The 24,317-nt window shown below is 36.5% G+C and overlaps 2 protein-coding genes across 4 annotated transcripts; one reads left to right on the top strand and one right to left on the bottom strand.

Annotated features, from left to right (window-relative positions):
- Positions 1-812: 812 nt before the first annotated feature.
- Positions 813-13,000, bottom strand: LOC149409563 (uncharacterized). 2 transcript variants are annotated; one of them, XM_089649406.1, is made up of 2 exons: positions 12,788-13,000; positions 813-5,431 (listed from the first exon to the last, which is right to left on the bottom strand). In XM_089649406.1, the coding sequence occupies exon 2, from the start codon at positions 5,405-5,407 to the stop codon at positions 1,811-1,813; it is 3,597 nt and encodes a 1,198-aa protein (XP_089505532.1). In that variant the 5' UTR covers positions 5,408-5,431; positions 12,788-13,000; the 3' UTR covers positions 813-1,810. The 2 variants fall into 2 exon arrangements, with proteins under 2 accessions (XP_089505532.1, XP_089505533.1); XM_089649407.1 differs by lacking the exon at positions 12,788-13,000 and adding an exon at positions 12,144-12,200.
- Positions 13,001-13,661: 661 nt separating this feature from the next.
- Positions 13,662-22,114, top strand: LOC149409562 (uncharacterized). 2 transcript variants are annotated; one of them, XM_089649527.1, is made up of 3 exons: positions 13,662-13,981; positions 15,563-16,820; positions 20,264-22,114. In XM_089649527.1, exons 1-3 carry the CDS (start codon positions 13,968-13,970, stop codon positions 20,807-20,809), a joined length of 1,818 nt encoding a protein of 605 aa, XP_089505653.1. In that variant the 5' UTR covers positions 13,662-13,967; the 3' UTR covers positions 20,810-22,114. The 2 variants fall into 2 exon arrangements, with proteins under 2 accessions (XP_089505653.1, XP_089505654.1); XM_089649528.1 differs by lacking the exon at positions 13,662-13,981 and adding an exon at positions 14,106-14,169.
- The last annotated feature ends 2,203 nt before the right edge of the window (positions 22,115-24,317 follow it).

Here is a 24,317-nt window from a genome sequence, read left to right as displayed (position 1 = left end):
ACTAGAAACTCAAGTGTTTGTTACTTGCCACAGTTTCTGTTAATTTTGTGAGAAAATAACGAGTCTACATGTATTGTAATGTCATTGGCTTCACGTCAAGTGACAGGACAGTATTTGAACATGGACAAACATTCCCCGGCTAAATCATTGATGAGATTTCAACAAAGTACTTGATACTCCGATTTAGGGTGTATTTAACCATACCGAATAGGATATTAATTTAAGCAAGTCCGAGTTTACTATTCAGCACTCAAACTTATGAATAGTGGCTATATATGAGATAAATTAACCGAGTTTTATACCTATTGCGAGTATTTATTTATTTGCAAGGATAAGCTATCAAGGTTGGTGAAATACCCCTGAAATTCTCCGCTAGGAGCTTTTGTTAACATTAAAATTACATATGATTGATTCACCCATGAGAGTGATTAGCACTGACAGGATAACACAATAATTTTTTAACATTTTGCACTGAATTTGTCTAAAATATAATCTAATCGTACAGTATTTAATATGTCTAATGAAAAAATGCAATATTCAATCACTAATGATCAGTAAGAGTGTTATTATTTTTAACATTACACTCATCTTCTATTCTTATCATAGTCACTTGTTAAAAAATAAAACTTTATAAGAAGGATGGAGTGTCGGAAGATATTTCAATCTCTCGGGAATATAACATCTTACAGGAGTTATTTTAGCAATCATCCAAACAACTCCATCTGCATTAAATGGGAGTTATTGCGTACAGTTTTCTTCATTCATACGTAATATTATTTCACAGAAGTTCATACTAAAATCCGAATAAACTAAAAACTGCTTTTGAAAGGAGATAAAATACACTTTCAAATTTCATTGTAATAAATATAATTTATGATATATAAATTTTTTAATGCGAACATAACGTTTTTTTGTAATTAAAATTACCGACAACGAAAAAATATATAAAATTACACGCATTTTATTAGACAAATGTATTATAAACGCTATCATCATCTCACTTTTTTGTCGTTTCATATAAAAATAATTCATAAATTTTTTTTTTTTTTTTTCAAATTGCGTTCCGAACTTTTGGTTTCATAAAGGTGCCCATTTGAATTCTTCTGTGGTTAACTTCTATATTGGAATATAAAGCGTGGTGTTTTCTCTTTCTAACACTGTTAGATCATATTTCTCACCATGACACTAAGACCATATGAGTTGTTGCCAAAAGCGAACAAAGTAGCCTGAAAGGTTAAAACAAGCCAACCGTTAACCCTTGAGACGTTGTTGATTTGAACGGATCGAACCTTCTACAAGCTTCCATTTTTTCAAAGACAATAACAAGCACTATTTCGTTCTCTTTCTGACATAAAAGAAATAATTAATTTTTAGATGAGAGGAAGAGAGATATATGCATTAATAATGTGCGGTCGTTCTGGGACAAATATGGTCTTAGGAGAGTATAATGCGCGCACGGCATTTGGGACTGTTTGGGTCTTAGAAGGTCCCAAGGGTTAAGCAGTAATCTGGACATCAATTCGATTGACGTTTAGCTAAAAATGTTACGTATAAACGAAGAAAGCATTTTAAAGCTGTTAAATGAAGTACTAATCAAGTAGAATAATATTGTGTATTGCATGTTCTATGCTGAACTAGAAATACGAAGACACTACAGCTAAATAATTACAATTTTTTAACTAAGTTAAATATCTGTCGTGAGATTTTCTAATTTATGACGATACATTGACAAAATAATGACGATTTTAATGTAAAATCACTTTTTTTTAATCTCGCTCTGATCGGAGCATGAAAGCTCGGCAATAATTGTTCAACCGTGCATTATCCCGGGACCAAGCGCTTCCAATTGTAATGTTCCATCATGCATAGTGTGGACTTGCAAAGTTTGCACATGGATATTGCCTTGCATATGATCGTGATCTTGCATACCGTCCTGCATGATATGATTGTGGATCTCTTCGACATGTATACTACCGTCCATATGAATTGCATCGATCGTATGCATCATTTTAGGCGCTTTAGCGGCGGCAATGTGTGACTTTTTATGTTTGTATAGATTGGTGAAACAGTTTGTGTTGAAATCGCATTCGTCGCAAGCAAAAGGATCGGGTCTGTGTATCATTTTGTGGACTTTAAGATCAAACGCCGTGCGATAGCTCTTGGTGCATTCGTCGCAAGGGAATGGTTTAACGAGCGCGTGCGTTAGTTTGTGGGATTTGAGATAGCTTGGCAGTTTGCAAGTGTAACCGCATTCATCGCAAGCGAAAGGTTCGTCCTCTCTGTGTATCAACAAATGGAGTTTGAAATTTTTGGATTTTGTCGATTGGTACTTGCATTGCAAGCACGAGAATAGTTTTGATTTCTCAGTTTGCGGTCGCATGTGTTTTTTCATATGCGTTCTGAGGTTAGATTTTGATCTGCATGTAAACTGGCAAATCGTGCACGAAAAAGGTTTTACAGGAGAATGCGTTTGCATGTGTAATTTAAGCGCTGTCGCTGTTGGATTTTTAGGCGTGAATCCACACTCGTCGCAAGATGTTTTCTTTTCTTCGTAGTGAGACTGTACGTGTTTCTTCAGATAGAACATCTTGGTTCCAACGAAACTGCACAGATTGCAGGCAAACAACTTCTTCATTGCGTGTTTCTTCATGTGTCCGTTGAGCGTCACTTGGTAGCTGAATCGCAGGCCACACTCTTGGCAAGCAAATCGCTTTTCATGCGCGTGTACGAGCTTGTGATTCTCGAGATCGTAAATCTGTGTACAGATATAACCGCACTCATCACAAGAAAAGATTTGTTTTCCCTGCGCATGGTCAAAGTTGTGTATCTTTAGCTCCGCAAGTTTGGGGAAACTTAAACCGCAGACGCTGCACGAGAAAGGTTTAGCTTGAGTGTGTTTTAGTTTGTGTATTTCCAGCTTGCTTTGAGACTGGAAGCGGTAGTCACATTGGTCGCAGGCGTATCTTCTGAGCCGTCGATGCATGAGTTCGTGATGTTTCAGATCTCGCTTCTTGCCGCACGTGTAACTGCACACTTTACAGTTGTAGATGTTCTGTTGGGTGTGCACGCTTCTCTTGTGACGCTTGAGAGTGCTAGGATACCTGCAGGAGTAGGAACACTCGTCGCAGGTCACTATCCTGGGACCGGGAGCGCGGATTCTCTTGACCGGCTTCTCGTCCACTTCGTCGCCTTTAACACTGGAATCGTCATCATCGCTTTCAGGGACAGGATCGGTTTGAATGCCGATTGAAACTTTACGCTTGACACCGCTTTTTTGATCGTTGTAATCACTGTCGTAGCAATCTCTATCGGGAACCTCAATATCTTGTTCTTCGATATCGTGGATTGTGAGCTTGTGTTTCCGCAACACAGCCGGGGTCTTGCAGGAGTACCCGCACAGTGAACAGACTATCGGCTTATTCTGTTCTTTGTGAATCAACTGATGTTTCTTCAGATTTCTTTCTTTAGGAGATGTGTAATTGCATTCGTTACAGAAGAATGTTTCACCGGTCGGAGGCTCGTGAATCTTCATGTGCGTTTGCAAATTGAACTTGCGCTTGCTAGCGAAGCCACATTGATCGCATTCGTAAGGCCGGTCCAAAGATTTGATCTTGGTTGCGTGTTTGGTGGCGGAGATCTTCTTGCGTCGGACGAGGTTGCCTGGTTTCTTACCGTACATGTGCCCTTTCATGTGGTTTTTCAAATAGAAGACTTTGCTAGTTGTGTAGCTGCATTGGTTGCATCCGTAGATCTTTCTTTCCTCATGCTTTTTCATATGGCCATTCAACGTGACCTGATAGCGGAAACGCAGGCCGCAAATGTTGCATGCAAACTTCTTTTCTTGTTCATGGGTGAGTTTGTGGTTGTCAAGATCATAAGGCTGCGAACAGATGAATCCACACTCTTCGCAGGTTATCATTTCCTTGCCCTGTGCATGCGTTGCATTGTGTATCTTCAGATCATCAAGCTTTTGGAAGGGGAGTGTGCAAACGCTGCACGTGAAAGGTTTAGCTCTGGTGTGCTTGAGTTTGTGTATCTCGAGTTTGCTCTGAGATTGGAAGCGATAGTCGCATTGATCGCAGGCATACCGTCGCCACCTGCGATGGGACAATTCGTGGTGTTTGAGATCACGCTTTTTACCACACGTATAGTTGCAAACTTTGCACGAGAAGATGCTGCCCTTGGTGTGACAGTTCTTCTTGTGTTTCTTGAGAGAACTAGGGTACCGGCAACTATAAGAGCATTCGTCGCATGATATGGGCTTAGTTTGCGTAACTTTATCGTTATCGCACACGGTCAACTGCGCAAGATTGATGTCATCTTTTTGCATCATCTTCTTTCCGTGTTGAACTTCGAGCTGTATGTTCATTTGCTCCTCGGGTAACTGGTGGTGATGTTGCTGTAACATGTGATGTTGTTGTTGTTTCTCCATAACTTTATCAACTTGTTCCTGATCAGCCACTGTCACTTGAATCAGATAATAGTCTTCCTGCCTTCGCTCGTAGTTACACAACCCGTCGATATCCTTCTGCATCATGTCTGTACCTTGATCCTTTTGTATGTACCCATCCTGCAATTTGGTCATATACTCTTGCTTATCGGGTATAATGTACGCCTCTTGCTCTTTAGGGATGATGTAGGATTGTGTCTTAGGAATGATGTATGCATCTTGACCCTTCGGGGGGATGTAGGTCTCTTGAGTCTTCGGAATAATATACGACTGTGACTTGGGAACCATGTAAATCTCCTGATCTTTGGGCGGGAGATAAGACTCTTGCGTCTTAGGAATCAGCTGATATGTCTCTTGCTGCTTCCCGAGAATGTATTCTTCCTGCTGTTTCGGAATGATATACGAAGTCGAAAACACGCGAGGCCCGGCGGAAATATCCTGCTCTTTCGTGATGTACGACTCATTAGTCTTCGGCACGATATACTCTTGTGTTTTGGGAATGGCATACTCTTGTGTCTTGGGAATAATGTATGTCTCTTGTCCTTTAGGGATAAGATATGTCTCTTGCAGTTTTGGAACATTGATATATGTCTCTTGACCCTTCTGCTGGATATAGGCCTCCTGGCTTTTCTGGTTTATGTAAGCTACTTCCTGATTCTTCTGATTGATGTAGGATTCCTGCGATTTCTGCGCGATATAGGCCTGTCCTTTTGTGGCGATGCTGTAGCCGACGTGTCCCTTTTGGGCGATATAGGTTTCTTGCCCTTTTTGGGCGGTGTAGGTGGTCTGCACCTTCTGGGTCATGTAGGTCTCCTGGGGCTTATGGGGGAGGTAGGTTTCCTGACCGCGCTGCAGGTAAACGTTCCTCTGAAAGTTGGTGTTGAGGTTCAGGGGGTCATCGTGGGTCAAGTGACCCTGCAAGTAGGAGATGTGCTCCATATTGATAGGGTGGTCCATCTTGATGTCTTAGACTGGACCGGTCTGGGAAAAAAAGAAAAACAATTATAAATTATTTTATGTTTTATTAATTTATTTCAGTGCAAAACATTGTAGTGCCATTAACTGTTTCAAGAAGACTTTTGTGTAGTGAGTTTGGAAGGATAATTTTTGTCTTAAGTTAATGAGGAGGATAAATATAGAAAAGTAATAAATATAAGGACATATTGTCCTTTCAGTCGTCAAGGGTGGGACTTATTGGTACCTTGAGTCTTGAAATATATGGACTATGTCAAAAAGAGAAAAAACATGTTCATTCTTTAATTATTATCTTCATGTTTTATAATAAATACTTATAAGCTTTATGTGTGGCAAGGTGGCAATGCGGGACATTGTGTCCGGCATTATAAAACTAACGGGACATTGTGTCCCGCATTATAAGACTAACGGGACATTGTGTCCTGCATTATAAGACTAACGGGACATTGTGTCCCGCATTATAAGACTAACGGGACATTGTGACCCGCATTATAAGACTAAAAGGGACATTGTGTCCTGCATTATAAGACTAACGGGACATTGTGTCCTGCATTATAAGACTAAAGGGACTTATGGTGCCAGTGAAACATTAAAACTTATACATATGCGAGCCAAACTGCCGAACTGAACCTCAACTTATGGGAAAGGAATGAAGACACTGCAATTGGAGTTTCACGCATTTGCAGTGCCTTCGTTCCTTTCCTGTAATTCGTGGCTCGGTTCGAGTTTCGGTTCGCAAATGTATAATTACCATTATACACCGTATGATCATGCGTATCTATAATTTTCTCGATTTTCTGTACAGCCGAAACAATCCTGTCACACACGCTTACTTCCAACGGCTATAACAAAATAATCAGTGTCGCCACTAATTTTTTTCCTTGATAAAAGTAAGTGAGTGACTAGATATAAAGAAATAACTAAAAAGGACTGCTTTCATAAGTTTTCATACAAAAACTGTGCACTTCGTTCCCATCAAACGCCGATAGTGACTTTGTTTTTTTACTATTTAGAGATACTAATATATTGTCACGATTATGAATTTACTAAAAGTTTATCAGGAAACGGCTTGTAATCCAGTTTTCAGTTCATTATGACCTGGGATGTTCCCAAACGTTCCGAGACTATTCTGGGATGTTCTGGAATGTTCTGGACTGTTTTAGAAATTTCTAGAGGGCGAAACTTCCAGCATATATGTTCAAAAGCACGCCCTTCATGTAAAAACGGGAACCTTCTTCATGGATGGGGGATAGAGGGATACCACACCATATAACTCCCTTGATCGTACCGGGACTCGTTTCTGAGTTTCAGATGCACGCACATTGTACACTTACTTTTATAGTATATATTGATTGATTATTATACGTAGAATTTAAAAAACTAATAAATCAACGTCAGATTAATACAAACCGTTTGGTTGGTACAACTGAATCTATTGATTTATTGTTATGGTTGTTACCAGTCTACATGAGTAATATATCTATGGTCTACAATTTCCACGTGTGAGTTGCCAATTTGTAGAGAAAAGAAGGGGAATTTCTAAGATTTTTCAAGAATTGGGGGAGAACCTTTTTGAAGAGGAAAAAGCGGGGATTCTGGGCATTTTATGACTATCCAAACATATTGAAAAATAATATTTACAATAATTGTGAGAATGTATTATATTAACAGCGGTTCGAACTCGAAGCGATTACTAGAAATCAATAAGAATAATAATTTTACACAACACAGTTTTGCGTTATTCTAAAACAATGAATTGGGGTGACCTATGGCACAATTTTTGGAATAAAGCGTGCTTTTGGAAAGAAGCGTGCTATTTGGAAGAAGCGTGCTATTTGGAAGAAGCATGCTTTTGGAAAGAAGCGTGCTTTTGGAAAGAAGCGAGTTTTTGGAAAGAAGAGTGCTTTTGTTAAGAAACGTACTTTTGGAAAGAAGCGTGCTTTTCCTTAAGAAGGAAATTCCGTTTAAAAAAAGGTTTAAAAAACTTCAGGTGGCTTCGAAGGATTGCTAAATTTTAGATAGCAACAGAGAATATTTACGGAAACCTCTTATAAAACTTGAAACATTTTTATAGAAAAAATACAAATCACTTGTAAAAAATATATAATGTATCGGGAACCATGTGATACGGACTATGTATCTCTTCTTCTCGATCTTCATATAGCATTGTATGTCGTGCAAGCGGGATAAAAAAGGGTCTAGTTAAAGCCAGCAAGGGCACCATAGGCTTTTTTTTATTAAACATTCAATTTCCCCGGGCGTTGATTTAAATTACTGAGTTATTACGATGTCCGTCTCATTTCAACTAATGTGTTATGCCATTAGAACTTTGAGATGCATTCTTTTTCGCAAATATGTTTTGGTTGGGTAATATTTTTTTGTATACGCGCGAGTTTTGGCCAATGAATTTTTTATGTGTTAGTTTTGCAATCAAATTGTGTATTTTTATGCCGTTCTCTAAGACCTGAGCTTTATAGGTAGAAAAAACAATTTACACAGATTAATATATCTTATGTACGAGCAGTTTGTGAAAGAGCCAGCCCCACGCAAAGGAATCCCAATACCGTTGGAATCCCCTTTTGATAAATCAAATGAAATCGAAAAATCCTTTGTATCGTTCCCATTTGTTCTAACCTAACTACTTTATTAAAAAAAAAAAACCCCCGACTGAAGTGTGCAGGCACACTATGAATCCCTATATTATCTACCCGTATCAGTAGTGACCAGCGAACCGTGAGAACCGTTGAACAATCACATGGATCTCCGCTTACCGGGACCACCGCGGATTCCCGGCTCACCAACTCACTCGGTCGCAAAGATCTGCGAACCATTAAGATCGGTCTTCGCGAAGGGTCATTCATGAACGACTCGCTTGTACTCACAAAAATGGGTGGTGCACTAAAAATATTGTATTCCATCCCTACTACGAAGCTTAAACCGACCTGCTGGAATTATCGATATGCGAACTGTGAACTAAAGTGGTGCCATCTCGGCGCGACAAATAAATGTATTGTCGGTGGCTGAGTTGCCATCGCGTTTGGGTCCCACCCAGACGTAATGTGTTCAATTCCTCAGCTGGCTATGTCCTCCATCAAAACACAAGCAACATTTTCCACTTACTGTGGTGGTAGTAGAAGATTTTCAAATATTGTCAGGTTATTCGTAACCCGGGAATGTTTGTATTTCTTTTAAAAAAAAAAAAAAAAAAATTGTCAGGTATTTCTGCCTCGCCGAATAGTTACGAGACACTGGTAGCACAGCTCATGTTTCAAAAAAATTCCAATACGCTCTGCGCATATGGATAATTGTTGATCCCAGGTGACTTTTCTCGATGAGCGTTATAGAATCTGCTTACACCACGTAGAATATGGTTGACATGTGATAAATAGAACGAAAATTCGAGCCGGTTGAATTTAACTTAATACTTTTATAGTATAGTCTAACATGGTTATAACAATCACGGCAATAGCGAGTTCACGGCTATAAAGAGCAATTACACAACGATATTTTATTTCAGGCTTATCTTCAAATAATTGTTGACTATAACGAGGTAGATTCACTGATATACTGAGCATATAATTTTGTCAGCACAATTTCTGAATACATGACGTTGGGTCTAAAAAAATAGTTGGAAAAAAAAAGAATTTCCTATCGCGTTAGGGACAGATTCATATTTTTATGGCTGTGTAAGATTTTCGGCTATGTGAACCATTGCTATCCATCGGGCACTATGTAAAATTGTCCTAAAATCTGCGAAATTTGTTCTCCTTTTACATTTTCTTTAGTATTACAACTCATCGTCAATTTTGTTTTAAAAACCAATAAATATGTTTACGAAGGTACCTAGTTACGAGTACCTACTTCCCTGCACGGGGTAAATTTATGATAGTGATGCACAACTTTTTCAGCAGAGGGGTCGCTTTGCCTATTTTTCAAACAGACCAATTTTCAAATTCAAAATTCAAATTTGGTTCCATTTAGGAAATGCACCATAAATTGACAAAAACTCTATAAAAAAATGTTCTCAGCCAGAGTTTTTAACCTGTCCGGTGGTATGACCGTACAGGTACGGTGAGAAAAAAATTCCTCGTAAGGAGTATGACCGTACCCGTACGGTTGCGCCTAAAATTAATTTATTATTGAATTTCTTCCGGAAAACCGATAGTTACTGCCATCTAGGGAAAATTTGTCATAACTTGCAAAAGTTTTTAGCGATTTAGGTACATTACCAACGGAGTTATTCACAATTAAAATATTTCGTGACGTCACCGTCTGGTAGTCGGCGGTAAACAACATTTTTATTGCGAGCGGCGTCTTTGGTGAAGTTAAATTTGTGGTTTTTGTTTGTTTTTACACTGAATAACCTAATCATCTTGCATTAAAAATTACCTCACGTGTTTGGATGTGAATATTTATTACATATATTGTACCGACAGTGTTTGTTTTCAGTTTGAATACAGTTTTTGACAGTTTGAACAAAATTCAATAGTGAATCTGAGTGCTGTGAACTATTTGAAATATTATTCGTTATACTGTTATTATCATTGACATTTTATTATTTTAGGTTATTAATAATTTGGACAGTGTTTACTGTGATTTGACTTTGTGATTCGTATTGATAACTTGTTCAATTTAAATATTTTACTTTTATAAAAAATGGTTACCCCTTTGAATGAACAAGATATTGCTGATATTTTAATCGAAAGTGAAGATGAAGATGTTTACGAGGATTTTCATGATTTGCCAATACATTCGGATAGCTCATCCGACGAATCTGATACATCTGATGAGGATGAAACTCTCCCTAGTTTTTCAACATCCAAAAAGAGAAAAGTTGATCATCGTAAATGGGATCAGGGTAAGTTTACGCCCATTATTCATGAATTCGATTCAAATAACTGAAATGAAGTCTTTGAATTCGAACAATCTCATGGCGCTGAAATGGCACGATAAAAGGGATGTACTTATGCTTAGTAACATACATACAGATGCAATGATTGTTACTGATAAAATTGACTTCCCCACGGAAGAAAATAAAATAAAAACCAGAGGTAGTTTTAGATTATACCAAGAATATGGGAGCTGTTGACAAAGTGGACCGCATATTGGGCTTCGCAAGCAGTTTCAGGAAGTCTCTAAAATGGAATAAGAAAATTTTCTTCAGATTGATAGACATTGGAACACTAAATGCTTTCTTTTTGCATCGTTTGAAAACGCAAAAGGTTTTATCATTTAACGAATTCCGGGAAAATTAGTGTCTCAAATGATCGAAAAATATCACACGCCAAGGCCGGCATCATCTGGAGGATGGAGAGTAGTGGATCAACCAACTCGCCTTTTAGGAAAACATTTTCTCCGTCTTGTACCAGAAACTGCAGCCCAAGGAAAGCGAACTCAACGACAATGCCATGTGTGTAGACATACAGCAGTTCGAGCTCAAAAAAGAAGTGACACGAAATATATGTGCACCGACTGCAATCTTGCATTTTGCGTATATCCATGTTTCGAAGACTACCATACGAAAAAGCAGTATTATTTAGTGAAGACAATTTTATTCCTAAGATAGTGTACATAATAATTAGATTAGTGTTTTTGTTATCGTAATTATTGACTGCATGTACATTGTGTACCTATGTTGAATTTTTATAATGAAAATTGTGGTAAGTGAATATGATTTTTATTAAGTAAAAACAAAAATCTGCTCCGATTTCGATGGTTGGCGATTTCTGCAAAATTGTTTTTATTTTTTCCTTCTAAATAGCTTAGTATTTGTTTTTTCGTGCTAGTTTATAAGGATTTTTTTATTATTTTTTTATACTCTACGAGGTGGCATTTATTTTTTTCTATATTTTGATTGTTGAAAAAACTCCCTCCAGCGGGACCATTTTCTTTCCAGAAACTCACCACCGGACAGGTTAAGAATTACCCCAAACATTTAGATTTTTCTCTATGGGCAAGTGTAACCAAGATCAACTGTATTACATTTATTACTGCTATTTTTTTTGACTTGTGGTAGTATTATTATTAGTTGATAATATTTAGAGAGTGTGTTGCTCCTTAACGCTAGCCGCCACTGGCTACAACCTCAACTGCACATATAATTTTGTCATTCTGTTAGATCAATACTAATAATTCAGAATCGAAACGTTGATTGAAATGAAGATAAAGTTTCCTCAATCCGCTTACTGCTAAGAACGAACAAATTATTTAAATAACACTTTGTTTAAAAGAGTACAAGAAACAACTATCTATGTCAAGGGAATTAAAACAAACATGCACAAAATAGGTTATTAGGTTTTTAGTTTGGGTTATTTAAATAATTTGTGCCTATTTAGATTGAAGCAGAACCTTTCGGCAAACATCACTTCACGCTAACACGTTTTGCACAAGCAATTTTGAACCTTCGAAGAGGAGTAAGGAAACATTATTGAAATGGCGAGATCTGAATACCTCTCACTCTCTCCGGCATCACAAGATACCTTCAATTAGAGATTCCATAGTCCCACTGTCTCTGGCAGTTAAGACTCTTGTGCACTATTCACACAAAAATATTTATTTAAATACATCACCAAAATTTTACGAATTTAAAAATAGGTAGGTGTACCTATTTAATTTAACAGCATTGAAACTTTTCCAAAGTTAATAGGTACATAACATATATTTAAGTACATACATTACCAGAGTATAATTAAAACAGAAATACTAGAATATATAATACCTATAAATGAATTCCAGCCATCTAAAATCTAAATAAACCAAGTATCTCTGTTTTGATTGCGTCCCGAATTTCAAAATAACTCGATAACAAATTTGTTTACATGTCAAAGAAAGGTAAAATACAAACGTTCGGTCGCGAAAAATACAATTATTTTCGACACAGAACAACTAAAACTTTCATGGCGTTCGTAGGCGAACGGCGAACTACTTTTCTATCGTCAATCGTCACAGGATTAAGTTGCTTGGGAGAGTCCATTCACCAGAAAACAAACGTCCTTTATCTACCAAAAGGCACAATAAATTGGGAAGAAATAATCTCAAGCGTAGACACCATCAAATATGATAAATAAACAACATTTTGCTTTTAATCTCCACGTAACAAAAACACAAGGAAAGGCAGCGATTTACTTGGCAAAAGCATTAATTTTATTGTATACTTATGGCCGATCTATAAAAGGAAAGAAGAATGTAGCGAAGGATTCAGTCAAAAGGGCTATCTTATTTGTATTGTTTTAGTTATTTGTAGCTGAATATTGTAAGTGCCTTTTGTTAAAATCGCGACATTTTCTAGTTAGTCGATAATTTGCCCCGCCTAGACGCCTTGTATTTCGGCAAATATATCGCAAAAATCTTGTTGTAACTCACCATTTGTTATCCATTAACGCTTCACAGTATCCATTTAAGTTTTCGCTCGCAATTCTGGCGGTGTTAAGTCAGTAAATATTAATTATCGACGTGTTTAGATTTGGAGAGACGAGCCAACAAAGTGACGCGGCCACGCAAGAGTGCAGTTTGCACATCGTTCATATAAAACATGGCGGCCCGAACCGATGTTCGTCAATACGAAGCCAGCAATAACTGTCAAATAACACCCGTATAATCTAAAATCTAAATAAAACACGCATTCTTAATCATTCTTAAGCCTTCAGTAATACAATTGCAAGAATTTTTATCTTCATAATGCACATTTTTCGTAGCATTTTGCTTCGGCAATCATCGGGTTTTGTACGCCATCTTGCTTTCCGAATGTTTCCGAATTTCCGAGCAGCAGTGTCAGGACTGCCATGTCAAAAACGATAAACTCCCCAGCAAAGGGCATAAAAAATCCCCACAAATTGAAAATATTCCCTACATGTTAGGCATTTGATAATAAAAATAATATTTTTGGGCGAATTTCTTAGCACCGTTTTTGTGAGAAAAATCACCCAAAGGGCGCTTGCATTATGTTAGTATTATTGTTTTCATTTAGAAAGATCTAGCTATGAGTGATTCGACACAAATCAACCAATATTTGAAAACCCTCAAAAACATTTATATTCATCGGTTTTAAAAAGCGGCTTATTAGTATGTATTACTAGCCGGTTTGTTGAATTTACGAAACTTTACAGTTACCAAAACTCCCTGTATTTAGAGGAACTCTATCTTTCTCCCTAATTGTGGGGAGAAATCCCTAGCAATATAGCAACGCTGCGCCATCTTGTATTCTTGTATGACAAAAAAATCCACTCGCTCTGTGAAATTGGGTAGGTACTAGATACGCGTTTTATTTTGTGTCAGACAAATAATTTAACCTTAGGTACCTCATCAATCTTTATTATTTATCAACTTAATATTTGCTTTTAAGTAGTGATTAATTTATTCTTAAATATAATATGAATTTGCCGTGTGCGAATAATAATGCCCACATTAGAAAATAAAATGATGTTTGAGTTCTCACAGTGCCGTGCTTTTTGACATTTCGCTAGAACCACAATAAGAAAAACAGTATTTTAAATCGGAAATTGGCAGTTTTGAGCTCAAAAACACGTTAAATCGAGTAAAGAAAATGTTTGGAGATACGTAAGTTTGTGTTATATTGTAATTATTTGATTTACCGGAGTATTTTTTATTCCGAGTATATTAGTACCTACCACAATGTTATAAGCGACTTGAAATAACATAGTGCCTACTTAATTAAGAAATTGTTTTGACATCGAAGTTTGTTCCAAATTTAAAATGGAAACAAAAATATCGTAGCATTTTTTAAAGTAAGTTTGTTAAGTTATAAATGTGAACAAGTGCATCGTGAGTGTAAAACAGATTAATTTTGCTTTTTTTGATAATTAAATGTAGGTTATATTTTTACTTTATATCTTTAAGTTAGTTTATGTGTATGTAAATGTTAAATGTTTTCAAAGGAAACGAGGCTATCAGTCCACAATGGAGTGCTGATACCAACCCTGATTATGAAAGCGAGGCTGTGTGGAACTGGCAGAGGAAAGGCAAAAGTAGATTGAATGTTCTGGAAATTACAGTAAATATTTACTTAACCGTCGCACTTTAATGCACAGATTATAGGAATCACACTTAGTTTCAACAATTACTAATATTTACATGCACAAAATAGTTTCTTAATTTGGGTTAATTGAGTAATTTGTGCTTATTTAAATTCAAGTGGAACTTTGGCAAATGGTAAAAGATGCATCAAGGCGAAGTAACGCAAAATCATGTGTTTTTGGTTTGAAAATTTGATTGCTTAGAAATAGTTTGAATTCTTCAATTAAATACCGCGAGTAGAACACATTTTGACCTTTGAAATAATATAGCATAAGTCTTTTTAGCCCAGAAAAGAAGTCAGGGACGCCCGAGGAAGACATGGCACGATCAAGTGAATCAGATACTCGAGTCGGGCCATGTCAAGAGTTAGAATAATAGAAGAGTATGTATGAATGTTAATGAGGCAAGAAGTGTGTGCCAAGACCGAGTTGTTTGGCGGTCCGTCCTCTCTGCCTACCCCTGCGAAGAAACGGCATGATGGTTAGTTAGTTCAGTATTTCGAAGTAATTACGGAAATTTCATTTAGATATATATATACATATATTTTGATTTGAATGCGAATTGTAGAAAAGAAGTCGGTGATGCCTGAGAAATACATGGTACGATCAAGAGAATCAAATAATCGAGTTGTGACACTATCGTGTCAAGAATCACGAGTCAGAATAACAGAAGAGTGTTTATGAGACGATGCATGGCTGTGAATGAAGCAAGGAGTTTGTGCCAAGACAGAGTTGTGCGGCGTTTCATCCACTCTGCCTACCCCGGAGAAATGGTGTGATGGCTATATATGCTAACCACTCGAGCGATGGTATGTTTAAAAAAAAAATGCTTTTAGCAATGAAATTTTGCGGGCATGCGGTTTTGGTTTCGACCACGCTTATTCAAAAAATCATACCTCCGAATATTAATATGGAAACATATAAAGTGCTTACTGTGGTTTAAAGCCAATGAATCCACCTATTTTTATATTATTTTCATTGTTAATCCCATATTTGTAGGTTATAAAACCCGTCCTAGACCTAGAGTGACAAGACCTTCATAGGGGTAGCCATCACTCGACTGGCTAAGCTATGAATATTAATAATGTGGTTTTTTGTTTCACAGTCCCGGCAAGGAAGAACATCAAATCATGGCGGAAGACGATCCCAGTGAAATGGAAGAAGCTCTCAGCATGGACAACCTAGAATATCACATATTAGAATGTGAAAACAACATGAATACGGAAGATCAAAATTATTCAAATGATGAAGACTCTGAAAATAATATCAAAGAAGAAGTTGAAGATCAACAGTATATGAACGAAGATGAAGAAGCAGATCATTTAAACGATGATGAAGAAGCACATCATTTGAATGAAGATGATGAAGAAGCACATCATTTGAATGAAGATGATGAAGAAGCACATCTTTTAAACGATGATGAAGAAGATCATTTAAATGATGATGAAGTAGCACATCATTTAAATGATGATGAAGTAGCACATCATTTAAATGATGATGAAGAAGCACATCATTCAAAAGATGATAAAGAAGATCATTTAAATGATGATGAAGTAGCACATCATTTAAATGATGATGATGAAGCACATCATTCAAAAGATGATGAAGAAGATCATTTAAATGATGATGAAGTAGCACATCATTTAAATGATGATGAAGAAGCACATCATTTAAACGGTGATGAAGAAGCACATCATTTAAACGGTGATGAAGAAGCACATCATTTAAACGGTGATGAAAAACCACATCATTCAAAAGATGATCATTTAAATGATGATCATTTAAATGATGATCAAGAAGCACATTTAAAAGATGATGATGAAGTGCACTATTTGAAGGCAGAAGAACAAACACATCATTTAAACGATTATGAAGATTTGCATTATTTGAAGGTAGTAGAACAAACGCATCATTTAAACGACTATGATGATTTGCATTATTTGAAGGAAGATGAACAAACACATCATTTAAACAATGATGATGAAGTGCGTCATTTGAAGGAAGAAGAACAAACGCATCTTTTAAATGATAATGATGAAGTGCATCATTTGAACGAACGTGAAGCAGCACATCATTTGATGAATGAACAAGAAACATTTTTGAGTGAAGATGAAGACGGTAATGTTGATGAATTGGAATTGAGTGAAAAAGCAGATGATAATTTGGAAGAAGTCGATTTAGATTTAATTGGTCAAAGGGAAGATGGCCAAGTTATGGAACAAGATGAGGACCACGAGAAGGAAGAGAAACCCAAGATTAAAGAAGAGTTTGATGTGAAGCCGTTCTTGCTGGAGGATTATGATGTACAAGGGATGATCACTATCTTGGTTCCACATGATGATATGGAAGAAAATAAGATTAAGGTAAATTATATTCAATTTTATTAGAGAATAGCTGACGTCTACCCGGCATTAACAGTTTAGGGAATAGCTGACGTCTACCCGGCATTAACAGTTTAGGGAATAGCTGACGTCTACCCGGCATTAACAGTTTAGGGAATAGCTGACGCCTACCCGGCATCAACAGTTTGGAGTAAAGTTTTGAGGTTGTGAAGGACATTCCCCTATCTGACTTCCTCATAGATAGAGCACGCAATGTTTGGTCAGAGTATTGGCACATAGCTAGTCAATCCAAGGGAACCTTCCATGCCTCAACACATAGGACTATCCCATCAAAACCGTGCTTTCAACAACTCCCCCATTTATCCAAAAAATAAATTTTCTCACTTATTCAAATAAGCATTCAGCAGATCTAAATGTTAGTAATCGTCTAATCGAACTTTCTAGGTCAAATCGAGCCGTTTACTATGATCGCTCTTTTCTGTGTAACAGGCCCGCTTCGTATAGACTTAATAGACTTCCCTCAGCTCTTACTAATCTCCAGAATTTAGCTGAATTTAAACGGGCTTTAAAAACAAAATTATTTAAAAAATCTTACCATTCATTAATTTTACCTTCTTTTCAATATTTTATAATAAGCCATATTCTAAAACTTCCGGTAATTGTTTGGTTTCGGTTGTCTCCTTATTGTACCTTTTTAAAATGTCTGCTCAGAAGTCAGAAAATTCTCATTTCTGAGCACAAACTGCCTCCTGTTTTATATTATGTTTTAGTTTTAATATTCTTGTTTTGTCCTGTCCTGCTGTTATTGTCATTCTAAGTTTTGTCATCACTTTGTATAAACAGTGTATTTAGTGTTATAATATTAGATCTGTATTGGGTAAGGCACACTGTAGGAATAATTTTAAGAACCACTAATACTGAATTACCATTTAAGTTTGTTATACGAGTAGTTTAGCGCACTTGAAGTGAAATGACACTAAACTGCGCTATATAAATGCTATGTTATTATTATTATTATAAGGAATGGACATTGTTCCGTTCCTTCTCACCTTTTTAAAATTCACTTGCTTGACTCCTCAGATTGTTCGCTCTTTGGTCTAGAAGTGGGAACTTTTGATCACATTATATTTTGGCTGTTCCCATAGACATATGAATATTAGTAGACCTGCCCTAAGTGATTAAAAGCGTATTATTCCCCACTCCCCATACCGGTTCCATTGGAGCCGGCTGGGCTCGCGTATGGCTTCCCGTGAATCTTGAGAATGTGACGTCATCATTCTTGTTCGAACTAACATCGAGCTATGGTCGAGGCATTTTATGAAATAACACGGCAAAATAGTGGCTTGTGATATGAAAACTTGTAAAAATAGATGTGAAAAAGAGAATAAACCCAATTGTCATATTACATTCCATATGTAAGCATCATTTTAAGCTTATTCACGTCGTATAATATGAATCATTTGTAGAAACATATACTATCACATCGAGCCAACATTGGTCGAATGTAGCGATTCTCAAGTGTGCGCATCGTTGTTACTGGGAAGTAAATTATGAACACTTATAAAAGTGTCTTAACTAAATACGTAAACAAAATATTCGACTCTGAAAATAGAAGAAATTTTTTTTGCCGAATTTGGACTTCGCAAATTTGTTCATAACGTGGCGAGTATTTTGCGCTCCCATGTAAAAATGTCTATTCATTCAAAAGCAGATTTTACTTTTAAGAACTAAATGGTGATATTATAATGCGAGATGCCTATATACTGTCAGATTGATTTATTGACGAATCACAGTCAGCTTTACCCCCTTCGTTCTTCAACAGTTGATTTTACCCCTCACCTTTAATTTCTAGTCTATATATTCGTATGTCTGTGGCTGTCCCTCTCTAAACAAATATTCTCTCTTCTATCAAGCCTTATCTAAAATTGCCTTCCTTCCATCAACATCTCATCTCTCCTATGTCTGAATTCGACTACAGTCTTCCTTTTAATTTTGAAATTTTCCAATTCAAACAAAATGAATGTATAAATTCACCTTCCCTCTTTACACGATTTGAAATGATGGACTAGAATACCCTTGAAGAGAGAAAGCCAGAAAAATTTTGGGGAAAAAATATAGTGTAGGTACCTGAAAACTGGGTGCATTGTTAATGTAGAAATAATATTATTGTAAAGAATCGAAAAAGTTTACTTTTGAAGTAATTGTTTCACTTGATCGCGCCATGTCTTCCTTGAGCATTCCCGACTTCTTCTGCCATTCACTTCCATGTTGGACATTCTCCTTGCACCCCTTTCTTTGTTCATCACATATGCCTAATTTTACCAAACGTAAGTGTTTGATTCACTTGGTCATGCCAGGTCTTCCTCGGATGTCTCCAACTTCTTCTACAATTCACTTCCACGTGCTCTTCCTCGTTCATCACATGCTCATCATTTTACCACAAATAATTATTTGATTCAAGTCTTCCGAAAAAAATCCCAGTGAGTCGTCCAAGTAAGTTAACCGTCGAAGAGCGTACATTGAAATAACCGGACCCTGCGCAGAAAGTTCAGCTCAGTCCATTGGGGGACTTTTCTGCGCAGGATATCCATATAAATTGGGATGGGTAGCATTTGTTAACCTTTTGAACGCGTTAATTTGCTCCGTTTTATCTATACCCGTACGCGGTACATATTTTCAAATACCTATGCATGCAATTAAATGTCAAATTATAGCATTCTGGCATGATTTATTGGACTATATAGACAGAACAGATTATTCTCCACAATATGAAAACAAATCCTCGTGTGTCAACACTCTTAGATGTTTATAAAAACAAAAACATAAAATTTCATACAAAGACGTACCGTATCTTTTGAATGTGGTCCCGCCATTCACTCGGCGTCATAAATAAACCACTCTCGGTGTGTGTGTACTTAGCCCACTGTGTTTATAGACACAAAAGGGACACCATGATCACTTATCATTCTTAGTTATGAAAAGTTGTGAATGACAAACTAGTACTAACGCCATCCGTTGACAAAAATGTAAACTAAAGGACTAAAAGGCGCGAAGAGGCGCACTTGGTTATCGATTTTTTTTTATGAAATACAATTTTATTTTTGAGAATTTCTTGTAGATGTCAGCATCGTGATAGTTCTACAAATGTCCAAGTGAGCAAGAAATACATTTATGACGAAAGAGAGCGGGAATATCGGCCGTCAAAGTTTCCGTATCAACTGTTGATACAGCCGCGTGTGAGTATAGACTTTTTGCCGTAACAACAGTTGATACGGCCGCGTGCAAAGAGTTAAAGTGTCTAACTAAATAGTGTAACGAAATATTCAATTTTGGAAACAAAAGTCCTGACTTGTGTTTACCCGATTTGGGATTTGTAGTTAAGTTTCCAATGCATCGCTGATCTTTCTCTGCTTGCTGATTATTGTTGATGGACCACGTTATTACATTTATCACTCTGATTTCAGTTGGAGACGATGGACTACGAAGACGTGGATCCCGAGTCCCTCCTCTACAACATGGACACTGAAGAAGAAGGGGAAGAAGACGAAGACTTCTACATCATCCAGGTCTCGGACGACATGGAGCGCAAGCGCCGGCAGTACACCCGCCGCCTCAAATACCTCGACGAGCCTAACCTGAAAATAATCCACTGCGACAAGTGCGAGTATTGCACCCCAGACAGCAGCAACCTGCGCAAGCATATGTTCACGCACACAGACGAGAAGCCGTATGCGTGTCAGCACTGCTCCTTCACATGCAAGCTGCCCAAGTATCTGAAGCAACACGAGATGACCCACATGACGGTGAGACTGTACCCGTGTTCCGTGTGCTGCCATCGCTGCAGGAACATCACCGAGTTGAATCGCCACCTCAAGCGACATCTGAGGATATTGAACAAGACCAGTCTGAGTGAGATTGGGCAGGAAGGGATCACGTATTGCGTGTGCCGCGACGGCTGCAAGAGCATCGGAAAGTTTAAGAAGATGAAGAGGAAACCCGTTATAGAATAAGTAATTTTACAATTAATAATTAAGTTAGGAAGCAATTGTTGCAGATTTTCTACTAGCGGAGGTTGGCTATTGCCAGGGTAATCTTTACCCCGCAGGCTGCAGAACAACTCTGTGGAACTGAACTGCATAGATATATATATATATATATATATAGCATTCTCAAAGATAACGTGGGCCCTCGTGGCCTCTTGTGTGCAGCTAATTACAGTTTACTTTGATTGTGAGAAATGCATTTTTATGCAGGAAAATGAAGTGAAACTTCCATTTCTTTTTATTCAATGTCTTCATAAATCATTATAATTATTATTTGGATTTTATTCCGCTTTCATTTTCCCGTTTGAAATTTGTTTTTCACTCTCCTGTAAAATATTATTATTTTCACTTTGGTAGAATAGCATCACACACCAATGAAAACTACACTGGCCTAGTGGTAAAAGCAGTAACTAAGATTAAGGAGAATATAATATGTGTTCATCTCCCATTGAAGTGCAAAAGTGCTTTTAGTAAAATATTTGTGATTTTTGAAAATTGCTTTGAAGCTGTTGTTGCAAGTGCACAGTGGAAATTGTAAAGCTTTACTTGCTCGCTAAGGACGGGTTGTTTTACAGATCGGTCGTTTCACAGTATATACTTGAAATTATTGTTCAACATCTGTGAAACAACGCATCCTAAGTGGATTGGTGGGAAAGAATTGTAGGCAAAAGGCCGCAGTTATTTTAAGTTTGTGAACATCACAAAGAGGCATCCAACTGAATATTTTATTTATTATTTTAGAAATGAATTTGAAATATGACTTTTTATTTGCTTCGTATGTAATGCTTTTAATTTTATTTTTAGAAAAATATTAACAATCTTTCACACTTTGATCAAATTTCTGTAAGGAATTTTACAAAGTAGCTTTATTACCTCCTTTCTTTCTATCTACATGTTTTAATTTCTAAATACTATTTTAGAATATTTTAATTCAATCGTTATAATAAATTATGAGGTATTTAGCAAATATAAATACCGGTTGGTGGCTGAGTCGACATCGCGTTTAGTTCTCGCCCAGGCGTAGTGTGTTTAATTCCTCGGCTGACTAAGTCCTAAGACCAGCCACCTTTGGCCTGGAGCCCCAAAATATGTACTTGAAAAAAATCCTTACCACTGGTAGATTCCTTATCTTAACAAACGTATTGCATTCTTGAAAGCACAGGCGTCAGGTTGGAGTGCTGTCCGTGTTCTACCAGTATTTTAATGGAAGATGCTCCGAGGAATTAGCGTCATTGATCCCTTCGCCACCAGTGCATGGTCGGGAAAAATGCCCGCCCAGTCGTTTTTTTCCTTTGTCTGGTCGTATTTACACTCGTTCTTGAGTTCATCTGCTCAGCTTTAGAAATATTTTCCGGCTTCGTGGGTCTCTTCAAGACCAATGTTCACTCCTTCCTCTCCACACAGCATCCCCAAAGATGATATATGGAAATTGTTCTCCTCAGGGCCTCTCTATACAGAAATTTGGTCACCAATATGGAAGGTTGTTAAAGTCAATCTCAAAGAAGATAACGTATTTGTATATAGCCCCTAGCTTAGTTAAATATCATTTCTCCTTTTTGAAACCAAACTGTGGTATTAATTTATTTGTATAGGTTTATTTATTTTTGGCAATTGTGAGAAACTAACAATTCAAAATGGTTGTTTTCTTTCAAATGATATATCCTTTTATTTCTTGCAAATAATACACAGATATTAAGGCAAAATTAATTTTACGTTTGCGTTAAATCATACATTACAGGTATCGTAATCAGAGTTGAGTCGAACACAGTACTTACACAAATGCATTGCTAGCGTACAGCATGTTTCAAATTTTTTATTTGACTTCAGAAAAGAATATTCTAGAGAAATTAAAAAATGTACAATTGCACAAACAACTAGTTAAAACCCCTCTTGCACACATATAAGGTTCCCACAAAAGAACATGATTACTTACATATATTATTTTATTCCCTTTCCTTGAAAAACCTTAAAGGGTTTCAATTTTATAAAATAGACATTTTTGCCAAAGTTTGTATATGTTTTTTATCATTTTTTATGCTCTCCATTATGTTGCTTTTATTGTTAAGTTTGCACCAATATCAGATTACTAGAACTTGAAAATTTTTAATGCGCGGAAATTCTGGGACTAACTACCATAATCTGTACTTCTTGTTGCCCAGAATGCTAGTGGACGGTTACAATGTGGATTCTTCAGATAATATTTTCAATTTGTCACTGAATAAATACAAAAAATATTGCTGGGGCAATTCAGTTAAGTACAAAAAATTAATATAAAAATGATAATTGTTTATTATCTAAGCTGTATGTATATTAAAAAAATATATATATTATGAAAACATTGAATTAATCTTACAAACAAAATTGATTACGAAATCAGACTTTATTTAATTTAATGTAGAAATGAGACATGGTAAAAACACACTACCTTTTGATCTTAATAATTAATTATATATACAGGGTGTATCGGCACTAACCCGACAAACTTTAACCAGCTATTCCTTAGCACATTTGGAGTAAAAAATGTTATGTGCACTTTGCTGTCCGGTTACGTTTTTTTTTAATAAAAAATTAATTAAACATATTTTCACCACATGTCACCACTGTTTTATTTTTTGTCAAAGTTTGAAAGCAACATCGCAACTTAACTCGCGTATCGCTGCGAACGAAGCCCGTATTACATAATCCAGTACCAGAAAATAAATATTTTATTTAACAATAAATGATTATTCACATTTTTCGTATGTGAATCACTGATTATCTTCTTGTATTGTACACATCAGTTTTATTTTTGTAACTAAATTGTTTCACCTCTGGAATGCTCTGGTTTCACCTCTTACGCGTTTCACGTATTAAATAGTCTAATTTTGAAACTAAGAAACTAATTAGTAGATTTCCTGAATTTATAATCGAAGTCCAATAATTCTGAGCACTTTTAAAAACAATTTTCCTCACTTAGGTATTTATCAATAATAATAATTGGATTATTTGAACAGCGCCGTTGTTTTTTAAATCACCGTAAGTGCTCTGTCAAAATGTTACTTGCTAGGCTATCCTACAACGTATATTTTTAATAAATTTAGTTATTTACAACTTCGCGGAATGTTATTTATGAATATTATTGCTTATTGCCTTCCAGAATTACCGGAATATAACGAGCAGCTTGACACACTTAAGTTTATTTCCACTAATTTAAAGGTACAAAGAATGTATAGTTTTAAAAACAATCCCGATGAATCAAAAAACGGTTCATATAAAACTGCTGCGCAACACACTCACACAAAGGAAAGCACTCACACAAACGTCATGACTGCATTGGATTGACCACCTGCAAATGAATGCTGCCAGATTGCTAATTGATTTACATAATAATTATTAAATTTTATTTAAAATATCGCAAATTTTTAAAAAAATCGACAATAAATTACAACATTTGAAATAGTATAAAAACGTCGTCTCAATGTGGACTAACCACAGT

Source organism: Hesperophylax consimilis, chromosome 30, assembly GCF_061612785.1.
Source record: "Hesperophylax consimilis isolate HC1 chromosome 30, BYU_Hcon_1.0, whole genome shotgun sequence".
Classification (NCBI taxonomy): Eukaryota; Metazoa; Arthropoda; class Insecta; order Trichoptera; family Limnephilidae; genus Hesperophylax; species Hesperophylax consimilis.
Note: the sequence above shows the minus strand (reverse complement) of the source record. Positions and strands in the feature narration are given on the sequence as shown.

Excerpts from the sequence above, each read along its gene's own strand:
- LOC149409563 (XM_089649406.1), bottom strand. The coding sequence starts at position 5,407 with ATGGACCACCCTATCAATATGGAGCACATCTCCTACTTGCAGGGTCAC.
- LOC149409562 (XM_089649527.1), top strand. Across the intron at positions 16,821-20,263 it reads TGGAAGAAAATAAGATTAAG|TTGGAGACGATGGACTACGA; the intron begins GTAAATTATATT and ends CTCTGATTTCAG.